The following is a 14339-nucleotide window of genomic DNA, read 5'->3' as shown; positions in this document are numbered from 1 at the left end:
ATTCCACCCCCACCCCAAGTTTAAAACAGACACTCAAAAAGCACACAGACATGTGTGTCCATAGTAGGACTCTACAACACAGCCAAAGGTGGAAGCAACCCCATCTTCCATCAACAGAAGACTGGATAAACACAAGGTGGACGATCCATGCCATGGACGATTATGAAGACGCGAGGGGAAAATGTTACAACGCGGATGAGCTTGGAAATCACTATTCCAAGTGGAATGAGCCATATCTGACAAAAGGTCAGATATGGGGTGATTCCACTGAGATGAAATATCCCGAATAAGCCAGCCCATAAAGACAGAAAGTAGATTAGTGGTTGCCAGGGGCTGGGGGGAGGTGGAATGAGGAGTGACGTCTTAACAGGTACAAGATGTCTTTTAGGACTTATGGAACAGTTTTGTAAGAAGACAGAGGTGCTGGCTTCCCAATATTGTGCATTTGCTTAATGCCACAGAAAGGAATAGTTTATAACATGGCGAGTATACTGGTGTGGGAATTCCAATTAAAATTTTTTTAATTAAAATATAACACTTTCAGACCGCTGTAATAAAATCTTCAAGTAGTTTGGGGGTGGGGGAAGTAAGAAGTCAACTTTTTACTTTACTCACTTAATAAACAATGTTAACCTTAGCAGTACATGTATGTGAATATGCAGTATGGGAAAAAATACTGTACTTTTTAGAAGAAAAAAAGAGCCGAAAACCACGGCACTGTTTGACATTTTTACAAACGTATTTAATGTCTACCTGAATAGGAAAGGGCTGGATTTTCTTTCCTGCTTCTTCATTCTACCTGTTACGATCTGTGGTTTCCGTGGAAGGGAACCAAGCAATCCGGATTCACTGATACCGAGTAGGGAAAGGAAGACCTCACTGGTCCACCAACAGGTCCTCAGGGAACAACCCCCTCCCCTGCCTCCCAGTGCAGGGTTCCCAAAGTGACCACTGGGAAGTGCTGAAGTCCAGTGTACTTCCATGATGTTTAATCAACCCCTTGAGAGCAGAGACACTATTAATTGACCTGACCCAAAAAATGGAGAGTAGGGACCAGAAACGTTCGTGCACAAGGTGAAAGTCACACGACTGAGGAGAGGCAGAGCTGAGATTCAAACCCATACGTGTGTTTCAGAGAGTCTTTCTGATTAGAAAAGATCAACCCTGAGTGCACCCCACTGTTTGCCCTCCCTGAAAACTAGGATCCTAAGTGTATGCGTCTCAAGTGGGAACAAAAGCTGTTTCCTTTCACTGTCCTCTGTCCGTAAGCCACTTTGTGAAAACTGCCCTGCCCCTACGGCCTATTCTGTGAGAACACCGGCTCTTGTGTCTGAGAGTCCATTTGTTCGTCTGTCCGTTCATTTATCCATTCATTGGATCGGTCTGGTTGTAACTGACTGAGAGCAAGATCGACGCTCTGCATCTGATGTACTAGTACTTCCTGGTTTCCATAGAAAGCTAACATCAGGGAGAACGTTGTGATGACATTCTGGTTTCCATGACAACCGAGGTAAGCCACTCTGTCCTGCAGGCAGAAACAGTTAAGAAGGACATTTACAGGCTGGAGAGATGGAGTAACTGTAGAAACATCGAGCCTAGTAGGTGTCTGCTATCAATGTGAGTTGTCTGTCGTGTGTGTGTGTGTGTGTGTGTGTGTGTGGTGTATGGTGTCAGTGGTGTGGTCTTTACTTGTATATTAAGAGCTCTAATCCCTCCTGTTTTATGAGAGAGGATGGCAGGTCCTCCTCTTGTCGGGGGCTAAGGTGACTGAATAACCTGTCTTAACCCAGCCCTGCTTCAGTGTCCTAATGTGACATCCGCTGTGTGAGGAGCTTGTCACCTGAGCCCTTGAAAGCAGAGACCCCAAGCATTCCTCATCCTACACCTCTGCTTAGCAAGGACTGCCTGTCGCATGAACCCTTAAAGATGTGAGTTTACTCATCATTTACACCTACTTCGAGGAAAGCATGTACTGTGCATGATGTGAGGGAGAAAAGTGGACGTCAGCAGTGAAACAAATGGGTAGGATTGGAGGAGGTGACGTAGCTTTGTGTAAACCAGGGCATGATGTCGTGCTCACCCTGAGCAGCTGGTACGCACAAACCAAGACACATGTTCTCTGCAAGTCACATTTCCTGTTAGCCCACTGCTAATTACGCTCAGGTAAATTGAATTAAGATCAGTGACTGGCTCCTTCTTTGTTCTATAAGCGTAAATACAATCTCCTTCACAAAAGGTTCTGGAGTTTGGGGTTGTATGTTTGGGAGTGGATGCCGCTGACATTACTGTTTGGGGAGTGTTTTCTGTGTTCCCCCCAAAAACGGGCCACAGCAGTAAGAGGACGTACAGTTGCACTGTTTGTCAGGGATGTGCTTTCAGGAGAAGCGGATTTCAGGTAAAGGATGTCCACACCTCTCACTCAGTTCCAGTCCTGTGTGCTGCTGAGTGGTGCTGAGACCAGGCTCTGCCAACCCCATTTTCCCTCCACCCTCTGGCTCCCTGGGAGGGCGGGCCAGTGGGGTCTCCGGAGGGCGGCAGGTGGTCTGCAAGGGAGGCACCTGGCTGTACCTTCCTCTCTGTTCCTGCCCCTCTCAGGGTCACCCCGATAACGGCCCTTCACACAACAGGGACATGGACATGGGATTTCAGTAGGGACAGTCGGTCTGTAATGCGGATTACCTCCAAACTCCAAGGACTGTCTCCATTGCTGCCCACGGGAAGACCAGCACCAGCAGACTGGTGAACTCTCTCCTAAGGGATCTGGGTCCCAGGGGTGAGGTGGGCCGGGGGTGTGGGCAGGGGCCTCCCCTCAGATCCTGACCCTCTGGTGCAAGATCGTCAGTTTTTCCCATCATCATTGGGAGGGGTCTCAGGGTTCACGGACCCCCTCCCCTGACCTCCTTGAGAAGTCTCACAGAGCTGGGCAGTCCACTTTGCTCAGAAGTCTGAGCCCAAGCTCTGAGGTCTCCTCCTCCAAGGTCATGGGTTCTCAGAAGTGCCGGCTATCTTCCCTCAGTTTTTCCAGAACTACGAATGCCCTATCCTTCCTACCCTGGTGCCCTCCTTCTTGTCTCATTGCTCCCTTCTTGTCCTTTTTGCCTCCAAATAATTCTATCAAGCTCTCTCTACTTGAAATAATAAGAGGACCCTATGTAATAAGGAGGTTTCTTTTATTGTCTTTGCTTTTAAGGTGTTTCCTTTCACTTTGGTTTCTGGATGTTTTTCTGTTACTGTTTGTACGTGTATTTGCATGTCTCCTCTGTGTGTGTGAGAGAGACAGAGACAGAGACAGAGAGAAAGAAGAAGAGAGACTACATTATGCATGAAGGTTTGGCACATCAAATAGGCCACGTGATACATTTCGCGATTTTTGAAAAAGTGTCTGCTTTTTCTCTTTCTGTATGCACAATCTGTACCCCACCCCCCTCTGTCTTCTTGGACTGTGATTGAATCTCTCTTCTGTGGTTCATTCTAATAATGACTATTTCCTTTAGTCTGTATAAAATACACCTCCAAGACACGTCAAACATTTCAAACATCTCCCCCTTGCATTCTATGCTATGGTATGGTATGGTACCCCCTTTCTACACTTGCTCTCTTTTTCTTCACTCCTGTCTAACGTTTCCTGCCCTATCTCCTCGAAATCTTTATAAAGTAAGATTTGGGTGCATGTGTACATGTAACTGTGTCCTCCCTGTACCATTTTACAGCGTGGTTTGAAAAATCCCGTCTGCCCTTGCCACCCACTTCCATCCCTGCTCCTCTTCTCTTTTCAGTGGAACCACGTCGTGACCAGTCTTTCTACCATTTAGACAAGGAAACATTCTAGACTTTTCCCCGCACTTACATGTCTTCCGCGTCCTGTGATAAGGTATATGTAGCATTGTTCTCTGCGTGAATATGTGTTTTACATAAGGCACCTACTTTGGACTTTATTGGTCTCTAGGCGTATTTTTCTATCTGAACTTTTCCTATGCCGGTACATGAAGGTCTGCATCAGCCTTTGTGTTGAACGTGTAACACACCTTTGTTGGCTTAGAGTGCACAGATTTGTTAGCCTTTCCCCACTGGGTAGCAAGCCCCTGGTGTACATGCAATGTGGTTGTGACGAGCTACAATGCAAACACTTACCTTGTGAACAAGGGCACCACTTACTCTCTGTGCACGACACAGGGAAGCCAGTAGGTGCTGACATACACGTCTCGTTCACTCTCCTGGACTTTAGTAATGACGGAGGTCTCATCTGCACGGAGAGAAGAGGCTGCCCTTCCTCCACTTCTTCACCCTAATGCCGTGCATGATTTCGTTAGTGTTATAGAGGACTCTGGGGGTCTCCCTGAGGCAGGTTAATAGGGACAGAGCATCGCTGAAAGAAAGTTGTTCTGCTGGACAAGAGGAACCCCCTGAGTCTGCAAAAAGAATGGGAGAGGATTCACTCTAGTCTTAACATAAGGCCCTGGTGAGAAACCTTGACCTTTGTGTCGTCCTTTGCTCAAGTGCTCACACTTCCCCTCCTCTGAGCAGATGGCTCTTCAAGCATAGACTAGGTGCTATGAGGCCTTATTTGTTAAGGAGCAGTTGCAAGGCAGAACCTTGTTGCCATGAAGGTGTATGTGTCTTTAGAGTCACAGGTGACCATCTGTAGGTGAGAAACAGCTCTAAGTTCTTTTTATTCCTTTGAGAAAACTGAGGGCAGTTCATGATTTTTCAGCTTGGAATATTTGCCACTTGAATAAGATGTACAGAAAAAAAAAAAAAAAACCCCAGATCTCCGGGTAGGCGTGACCTCTATGAATGTAAGAAACTAATGATCCACATAAGAACAAAAGATAGAAATTCTCACTCAACCATCCTGCAAGTGGAATTCAAACCCAATGAAATCTTGAAATAAGCTTTAAAATAGTGTATGAAAGTTGATGGTGAATTTGTCTGGCAATGAAGAGGTGCCCCCCAACCGCAAGGATGTATTTTCTTTATGGCAGAAATTTTGTAAACGGGGCCTTTATAAGAATAAAAGGAACGGCCAAGTCATCCTTTTATGGAAATACATGTTGGGGGTCACTTCACGAAACCTGCTGCCTAAGAGAAGGAACAATGAAAAGGTAGCTATTGTAGGGAGGAGGCGTCTGGGTGAAAATGAGACAATTTCTGCCTCTGGGCAGTAGTGGTGGTGGTGGGGCTCATAGGGAGGAAAGCGTCCTCATTTCGAGACGGCTCCTTCGGAAGGTTGTTTCCTCTTCATTGTTCTTCAGAAGTGATCACAGCCCTCACTGGGGAAATGAATTACAGGATCGAGCTTCCAAAACAGTTCTTCCAAACATTATGGCTGTTGGTCGGAGAAAGAAAAGCTCTATGCCATCCAGTTGTCTGGTTGCTCACCTAAAGAACAAATGGATTAGATCAAAAGTTATACCAGGACCTAGAAAATTGAAGCTGGTCCATTTGAGGACAATTTCTTGAAATTGATGATGAGGTTATAGATTGCGGGGTTGCTGTTTAGACTGTCCCCCTTCTATTTCCTTCTGTGTTTTCTCTCTCTGCAGGCGCATTGATTGGAATGTAAAGTAAAACATTGGATGCATTTTCATTTCCAAGCCCAATGAGAATTTGGGGTTACTTTACAAGTTAATTCAGTATTGTTCAGTGTTCTGTTTTACCACATTGCTCCTGGTGTGCAAAAGAGGATCAATATTTACAGGTCATTATCTATCTATCTATCTATCTATCTATCTATCTATCTATCTATCTATCTATTATCTATCTATATCATCTATCTATTATCTACCTATCATCTATCTATTATCTATCTATATCATCTATCTATTATCTATCATCTATCTATTATCTATCTATATCATCTATTATCTATCTATCATCTATCTATTATCTATCTATCATCTATCTATTATCTATCTATCTATCTATCTATCATCTGTCTATCTATCTATCATCATCATCTCTATCTATCATCATCCATCCATCCACCTCCCTGCATACATCTTTAGAGAGAGAGAAGAGAGTTGTATTCCTGTTAGCACAAAATATGAACAGAAAACCATCTGCAAGAATATGTACCTAATCTTAATGGGAGCTATTTGGGCAACGGGCCAAAGCATTTGATGGGAGGACCATTTAATATTTATTATTTTCGTTTAACGCCCTTCCCTTCTGATGTCCCTCCAAAAGATGCATTGCTTTAGTAGTCAGGAAAAAAAGTAACTACAGCTTTCATCTTGGTGTCCTTTGAAAGGACTCCATGAAAGTGTCTCATGCTTGGAAAGATGTACACAAAGGTAAATACAAGAGAATATTGAAAAGGGCCGTACAATTTTTAAAACCTTGTTAACAGAGCACATACGTATCCATAGAATAAAAATTCTACGGTCTGGGGTCTTATATGTCTGCGTGATTAGATGAATGGTGCTGAATGTTTCCTCTTTTATACTTTTAAGCATCATTTTAGACTGTCCCACGTGTGCTTTTAAAATAAGGAATGAAAAGGAGCTGAAAGGGACATCTATCCCGGAAGCAGAAACACTTGCATGCATGTGTAGAGGCAGAGAGCACGGATGATGTGCATCTGTGTGGGGCAACTTGGTGTCTGTCCTCGAGCTGAGTGTCAGTGTCAGTGTCAGTGTGTGTGTGTGTGTGTGTGTGTGTGTGTGTGTGTGTGTGTGGTGTGTCTCTAAGTGAGTGTATGTTGTCCTGGGATTGCTTTCTGGTTGGGGTCGAGGTGACTCTGGCACTCCTCTTCTGTGTGACGGGCTGGCAGGGCCTGCTGCAGGGAGACTGCAGCAGCCGTGACACCTGGTTTTCCTTCTCCGTTTTGTTCTCTGTCTTCACATGACACCTGTGCTATGAGCGCTGGAACACACAGTTCTCTAGAGCACACGACTTGAAGCCTGGTCCAAGGGAAAGTTTGTGCAGCTTATGCCCAGAGTATGTCTACTTAGCCATCATACCTTTCACATTCTGTCACTGAGTGTATGTGAACAAAGTCATACGTACCTGGATGTATTAGGGAATTAATACTTCATCTTATGACACATACCATGTTTTTTATCTCATCTATAAGTGATAAAATCTATAAGTGAATTATGATACGTATTTGTACAATGTATACAGAACAGTAGAACCTACTAGCAGCACATTTCTGGGTGGGAAGAGAGAGACTGAGAGAACAACTCCGTCTTCTGCATTGCACACCTCCAAACGGTTGAAATTTACGTAAATCAGTTTTTAAATACCAGGGCATCCCCACTGTAAAGAGAGTCAGGAAAATGATTGTGAAAAGCAGGCATTCACATGAAATGGTGATGGAATGTGGTCTTGAGGGAGGAAGTGTGGCCCCTGGTAATAAGAGCAGGTAAGTGCATGTGGATGCATAGGGACTGTGGGGGAAGCCCATACACACACCATGCTACTGACAGGGGGCATCTACAGGGGGCTGTCACCTGTATATAGCAGGCGCTGACCCCCAGTGCCCGCATGCTGGAGGAGATCACCTGGGGCCCCCTGGGTGCACAGGCAGTGAGTGCGGGCAGCACTAGCACCCTAGGGAAGACCAAGTGAAGCGTCCCCCTAGGATGGGCCCCAAGGAGCACAGAGGGCACAGGACATCCAGTAACACAAATGAGATCCCTTCCCCACACAGATGCCCTTTAGACACAGTGGTAACAAAAAGGGCAAGACGTGGGGTTTGGAGGGCTACAAAATTCCTCTGGCATCTCCCGTAACTGTTCCCCACACACGTGCCGTGCCTCCAGCCCCACCCTGTCCCACTTGGATGCACATGCTCTATATGTCTTTGCTTTATCTCTTATCAATACTCTTTGTCAACATTCTTCTAATTTCTCAAAAGGCATTTCCCCCCACCCCCTGCTGACGCTTTTCTTCTTTTCCTCCTCCATATTCCAGCATGTCCACTATAATCCGTCCAAAACAAGAGCTCCAGGGCCCCTAGGAGATTCCAGTGGAGAAGGACAGGCGGCATGCACTGTAAGCGCTTTTGTAGTCCTAAGCCAGAGGGTGTGCTGAAGAACACAGCTCTGGGCAGGACCCACCGTAGCTGTGGCTTTGCAGCCAGACCCCTGAGCCTAGGTTAATTACCACTGGGCACCCAAGTCAAATCATGATGGATGCCGAGTATGTCCTGTGCAGTTGGAAAGGCCACTTTTGGCCAGCGAAGGTCTTGTCCAGGTCCAAGAACTCAGTAGGAAACAAGAGGGAAAGGGCCTTTTCTCTAGAAGTTCAAATACTCTCAGTGGATGAAAAGGTCAAGGTGAAAAGCACAGATATAAAGGCCCTAAATGAGTCTCAGATTGAATCCGTCACCTCCTCACTGGCAGCCCTGTCCAAGACCAGTGTCCCACCAGGAGAGGAGGTGGCTTACAGAAGCGCTCTGACGGCGGCACAGGAGCTTCTGAACCAGAGAGCAAATCTGGGTCCTGTGAGAGCGTCGGGCACTCTGGAGTCCACAACGCGGTCTCCAAGGGGACCGAAAAAGCGACCTCGTAAAAAGTATCAGAAGCCCAGAAGGCACTTCCTGAGGAGTCCTAGGAAACGTGAGAACCCCAAATCACCCTTGGTACGACGTTCCAAGAGGGAGGATGCCCCTGACCGTGACAAACTTCAGGTGCACACAACCATCGGCCGTATTCCAAGGGAAAGGCAAACAGAGCCCTCAGGAAGCTCCAGCATGTGCCCAAACTTCCCGCCCCTGCCAGAAGATGACCACAAGAAAGAGGGCAGGGAGGAGAGTGACACCTCAAGAGTTATGCCCTTGCCTTGCACAGTCAGGGAGGAGGGGACCGGTGCTGAAGGTGGAGGCGTCCTTCCGTCCCTGCCACCGGGTTTCCTTCCCACTGTGCGCATGGCCCAGGAAGTCTTCTGTGCACAGGCCCTGGCTGTCTCCGCTGAAGGTGCTACCTTCTCCGGGACTGCTAAGGACCCTGGACAGGGCGCCTGGAACCCAGGTTTGGAAGGTGAAGCAGCAGCCTCCAGCAGCCCTAAGCCCAGGCTGCGTTACTCACTCCGACTAGCAAGTAGAAAACGGAAGCTGCAGGTACCAGAGTTTGAGGAAGGGCTGCAAGAATCTCAGCCTTCAGTGGACTCAGAGGCTAGTAACCCCACCAGTGCCACTGAGAACGGTGTCGGCGAAGCCACGGGACAGCCACCAAGCCTGGCTTCCCCACAGGAGCTGTCTCCCATTGAAAGAGGAATGATGGTCTGGTTTAAATTTCAGAATCACCCCTTCTGGCCGGCTGTGGTAAAGAGTGTCAGCCAAACGGAGCAGACTGCCAGGGTGCTCCTGATTGAGGCAAACATGCACAGTGAGAGGAGCGGCATCCGAGTTCCTCTTCAAAGACTGAAACACCTGGATTGTAAAGGGAAGAAAAGGCTAGTGAAGAGAGCCGGGAAACTGTACGGGCAAGGTGTGAACTGGTGTTTCTCACTGATTTCCCACTACCGAGAAGGGCTCGGTCGTGGGACTTTTGCTGGCTCTTTCCTGGATTATTATGCTGCGGACGTCAGCTACCCAATGAGGAAAGCCATCCAAGAGGGGGACCTGGAGATTGAGTTCCCAAAGGTGAATTATGCCGACCTGGAAGATTCCGAGGAGGAGACCTCCCTGGGCGGGAAGAGGCCCTGCAAGAAAATCCTCCCTGACCGGATGAAGGCCGCCTGGGACCGAGCCAACCAGAAGCTAGTGGACTTCATCGTGAAAAGGAAGGGGGCCGACCACCATCTTCTGGACATTGTCAAAGGCAGGAAGCAGTCCCGCTGGCTGGCATCCTATCTGAATTCCAATAGGTATGTCATCTGTGTCGAAACATACCTGGAAGATGAAGATCAGTTGGATGCAGTGGTGGGACACTTGCAAGAAATCTACAAACAGGTCGACAAGAAGGTGCTGGCTCTGACACGAGATGACAAAGTGAGTTTTGTCCTGGAAGTTCTTCTGCCAGAAGCAATCATCTGTTCACTTGCAGCACTGGATGGATTGGATTACAAGGAGGCAGAAGCAAAGTACCTGCGAGGGCCACCTGTGCATTACCGGGAAAAAGAGCTCTTTGATGAAAACATCTTAAAGGAAATGAGAAGGAGGTCAGCGAGGAGGAGCAGGGCGAAGTAACTCTCCCCCCGCGCCCACACCTTGGCAGGGAGACTTCTCATCATGCACATCATTAGCGAGCATCCCTGTCTGTCTGAAAGGGATAATCCTCCCAATGTCTGTGGCATGTGAACACCTTCTGGAAATCCAAGGCCTCGGGAACGCGCTGAATTCCTTCTGGATCCATCCCAAGCACTTGAGGGTGGCATGGTCATCATCATTCCTCGTTCCCAGACCCCTCACACCGCTCATTTATTAAGATGCTGCAGATAACCGGACTTGCCTCTACTTGCCCCAATGTGTAGTTTTCCAGGTATCTTCATAACACTGCTTTTGACTTTTTTTTTTCATAGTTCAAAATAGGATGCACATTCTTTTGTTATGTGAAAAAGCCCTGGTTTCAGATACTAAGCAACCGTCGTTTTCAAAACCTAAGGTGTATGTTTTACAGAAATGTCACATGGGTTTCTCATTCTTCCTGTGATGCAGTGGTACAGACGACTGATTGGATTCCTTCTCAAGATCACCCCTGACTTTTCCCGACTGTGCTTGCTCGTTTGGAAAAATAGCCCTGAGAGGTGAAGCCAGTGACAGAGATGTTCCCTATATATTGTTGCAACCTTCCAACGGTTCTTGGAAAAGCGATCTGAAATCCAGACAAGGTCAGTGGACCATCTGCACGTGGTCCTCATGGGAGTGAATGCAGTCTCAGCATGCAGTCAACGTTGTGTCAGCCTGTGCAAGACTGTTAACTCTACATTAGTTTCCCTGAGATTGCATTTCTGGGAGTATCTCTTCTTCAGCGGCTGAGTGGTTTCCCAAAACCGACAGGCTCCTGGCCATCCTCCTAAGTGACAGGGACTGGATCTGCTACACATAGCCGTCTGTCCCCATGTGGAAGACAACTAGGGCCATCGTATACACAGTCCAGCTACTCTAGACCCGGGAGTCCAGGCTGACTGTCAGGCACCCATCTACTTGGCATAAATTGTAGGAAAGCAAGCTCTTTGTTCTGGACCTGTGTCCCCTAAACAACAACAACAACAACAACAACAACAACAACAACAACAACAACAAATCAGTCGTTTGTCTCAAACCAAGCAAGCTTGATCTTTGGACTTACTCGCTGACTGGCTCCGACAGGTTCTGACACTGTAAATGCAGACCAGTAAGTCATTCCAGGCTGCGTGAGCAGTGGTAGATGGACCAGGATCTGGGAAGTGGGAACTGGGTTACAGAAGAGTCTCCATTCGGCTAAACACAGTTTTTGTTGGAATACAGGGAAACGTGCGTGATTAAGAGGTAAATTCTGAAGCCCATGAACTGTCATCCTAACTTGAAACAGGAGATTTTGTTGTCGTTGTTGTTGTTGAGTGGAGAAACAGATGTTAAACAAGCTAGCTTCCTTTTTAAAAGCTGATGTGAAAATAAACATTAAAGGCTTAACGTGAACCTGAGTGTGTTTTTATTCTTAGATTCAACTGTCACTCACAGGTCCAGGTTAAGTGTTCATGTGGCCTCGTGATGTGTGTGTGTGTGTGTATGTGTGTGTGTGTGTGTGTGTGTAAAATTTGCACAGGTCAGCTGTTTTGATTCACGGTAAAACCATGGTATCGTTTACCTCAAACCTCTGCTTCATCATATTTCAGATTGTACAACTACATAGTTGGAATGTCTGAAAAATTATGTGTGTGTGTGTGTGTGTGTGTGTGTGTATTTTCAGGATTTTGATGGATTAGTTGCCGTCTTTGAAAGTTCTCCAGGAACTTTCTTCTCACTGTAAGGAAATACTCACTTTCATACTCATTTTTTAAATTTTAGTCAGGGCCTTCCAGATCATATGTACTTCAGGCCCACCAGAACCCGTCTGAACTCTGTCTGACAGAGGCCAAGACTCCTGGGGCATTTCTGCCTGGGCCAAAGCACATGACTTCCTCATGGTCCTGGGAAGTGTTTGGAAACACACCACCTCCACGCTCTACATGGAACTTACACCCTGAAACACCACACTTCATTTCTTCTATAACACTGTGTTTCTCTGAGTCAAATATACCTCCCAGCTTCAGCTTTCTCAGGGAGACAGATCTATCTCTACGTTTTCCTATTTTCTTCACTACTTCATTCTTACATTCATTCCCTTCACTCATTCATTCATCCATTCAAAGCATTGTGAGTTGGTAGAGCTTAAGACTCTGCTCTGAGGATAAATTCCAGGTGCCACAGGAAGAGCTCACTGTCCCGTGAGCTAGGGGACCATCTAATCTCCAAGATGATGGGGATGCACCATTCACCTTCTCAGTGAGAAATATTTATCAGCATCATGGACTGATGGCCTACATATGAAAGCAGAACCCCGTGGGTCCCCACATTGGTGAGTTCATGGGTGCCTGTTGGTTTATAGAGAAGGGAGAGTACCGGGGCCCTCTTGTGGGGTTGTCTCTCTGGGACATGCATCTCTTCTCTTCCCATTTGGACCGGGGCGCATTTGGGGTGTAGAGCTGGATTTGTGGCTGGCTGTGTGGACTCGGAGATCCCTTCCCACCTGAGTCTTTGTTAAGGTGGCTCTAAGACCGCCCATCAGAGGTGTGTGTATTTGATGGGAAAACCCAACCTTTTGGTCACCCATTGGAACCCACTGCATTCAGGAGATCGCTCCTGCAGTCAGAAGTCAGAAGGCTGAACGTTGAGCTCTGAGCCTCATTTTTGGCTGGCAAAGGTGAGTGGAGAAGGCATGCACAGCATTTACAGGCCTCTGCATCCATGGCTGAATCTGACAACAAAAGTTTGGAACCTCCCAGGCAGGTTCATCAGATCCCATCCTCAAGGAAGTCACAGCCCATGTACTCCAAATAGGAAGGTCCTGTCTGGGGCCCTAAGGGTGACCTGAGAGTCTGGGAGAGCCAGTCCAATGCCCCCGGCCCCTGGCCAGCCTTCAGTCTACACCCCACTCCCCTGCCCTTCTGCCTGACTTTGGGAGCACAGCCCCATTAGAGCGGGACCACACCTGACCCCGAGGCAAGCCATTCCCCACACTTCTCCATCACCTTCCTTGTCCTCATCAATTCTGTATCCACCTTGAGACTCCTCTGGGCCACAGAGGGCTCTCAGGGACACCGCCTCAGTCCCAAGTCAACCCAGAGCCTGCCTCCTTGCCCTGGACGATCTGCCAAGCTCACTGGCCCAGAACTGTAACCGCCCTGAGCCTCCCCTGGTCCCTGGAGGGGCCATCAAGGTCACTGCCCAAATGCCATATCCACCCTGAGCCTCGCAGTTTGGAGGGGTTGTCTCTGCCACAGCAGGCCAAAGGGCCTGCAGGCCGTCACCCCCATGCCAGTGCCAAGGCTGTGGGCTGGACCTACGGTCAGTTGCATTGCACACTGGGGATCAAACACACCCACCCTCGTCCTGCCTGGCACAAGGACTTCTGGCCTTACTGGCCAAGCCTGAGATGACCTCTGGGCAGTTTCATAATCAGTTCCCCAGTGATTGTACTAGTAATCCTCAAAGTTTGGGGGGCCCCTTAGGGGTGCTCAGAAAATGTCATCCTTCTGCAACCAGAGCACCCTGGGGTACCCAGCATCCACCTCCCCCCAACATACTGTAATTAATACTGCTTTGTGGTGTCTAAGCCCCTCCCCCAGGGCTACATTGGCTGGAAGGGGGCCTTGCTGGGCAGTCAATGCCTAAGGGGGTGGCTGCTCATTGTCCTGGGGAGAGGGAAATGAATGAAGGCCATGAACCTAGGATAGACCACTAGGAGTCTATGACATGGTCATGGCGACCCTAAAACCACAACTTACTGGCACAGTGACTGAAGAACCAGCCCCAAGCAACTAGGGAGGAAGAAAGGGAAGGTGCCCCCTCAACCCAGGTCCACAGGTACTTTCAAGGTGAGGTGACCTCACCCAAGCTCTTCTTCCTCTTCCCTGTTGACTCCCCTCAAGGCTCCTTCCTTGTCCTTCCCTGACATACACTGCCTCCTCAGCCCCCACCCCTTCACTTGAAGCCTCTGTTTCTCCAAACCAAATGGCCTTCGTGCTCACTTTGCTGTCTTTCCAGAGGCCCAAGACAACCATTTGAGTCCTAAGAACCATACCATCAAAGCCATGCGTTGTTATAAATTCATGAACACCATCCCTGTGCACTTTCTTATATTTGCATGCTTGAGACACCAGGGATCTAATGCACATGCTTGGTATAGAACGAAGCTTGTTTATTTGCAAAA

General features: G+C 47.8%; 1 protein-coding gene across 3 annotated transcripts; it reads left to right on the top strand.

The window, feature by feature from the left end:
- Window positions 1-1514: 1514 nt before the first annotated feature.
- Window positions 1515-11566, top strand: LOC140695436 (PWWP domain-containing DNA repair factor 3B-like). Of its 3 annotated transcripts, XR_012071134.1 has the most exons (3): window positions 1515-1598; window positions 7918-10427; window positions 10604-11566. XR_012071134.1 is itself a non-coding variant. In XM_072958160.1 (2 exons), the coding sequence occupies exon 2, from the start codon at window positions 8132-8134 to the stop codon at window positions 10133-10135; it is 2004 nt and encodes a 667-aa protein (XP_072814261.1). In that variant the 5' UTR covers window positions 1515-1598; window positions 7918-8131; the 3' UTR covers window positions 10136-11566. The 3 variants fall into 3 exon arrangements, 2 of the variants coding, with proteins under 2 accessions (XP_072814261.1, XP_072814262.1); XM_072958160.1 differs by having other exon boundaries at window positions 7918-11566; XM_072958161.1 differs by having other exon boundaries at window positions 1531-1617; window positions 7918-11566.
- Window positions 11567-14339: the final 2773 nt, after the last annotated feature.

This window comes from Vicugna pacos, unplaced genomic scaffold (genome assembly GCF_048564905.1).
Source record: "Vicugna pacos unplaced genomic scaffold, VicPac4 scaffold_204, whole genome shotgun sequence".
NCBI classification, from domain to species: domain Eukaryota; kingdom Metazoa; phylum Chordata; class Mammalia; order Artiodactyla; family Camelidae; genus Vicugna; species Vicugna pacos.
The sequence above is the reverse complement of the archived record's forward strand: the minus strand, read 5'-3'. Positions and strand labels throughout refer to the sequence as shown.

Bases quoted from the DNA above. Each gene is read 5' to 3' on its own strand.
- LOC140695436 (XM_072958160.1), top strand. From the start codon at position 8,132: ATGATGGATGCCGAGTATGTCCTGTGCAGTTGGAAAGGCCACTTTTGG.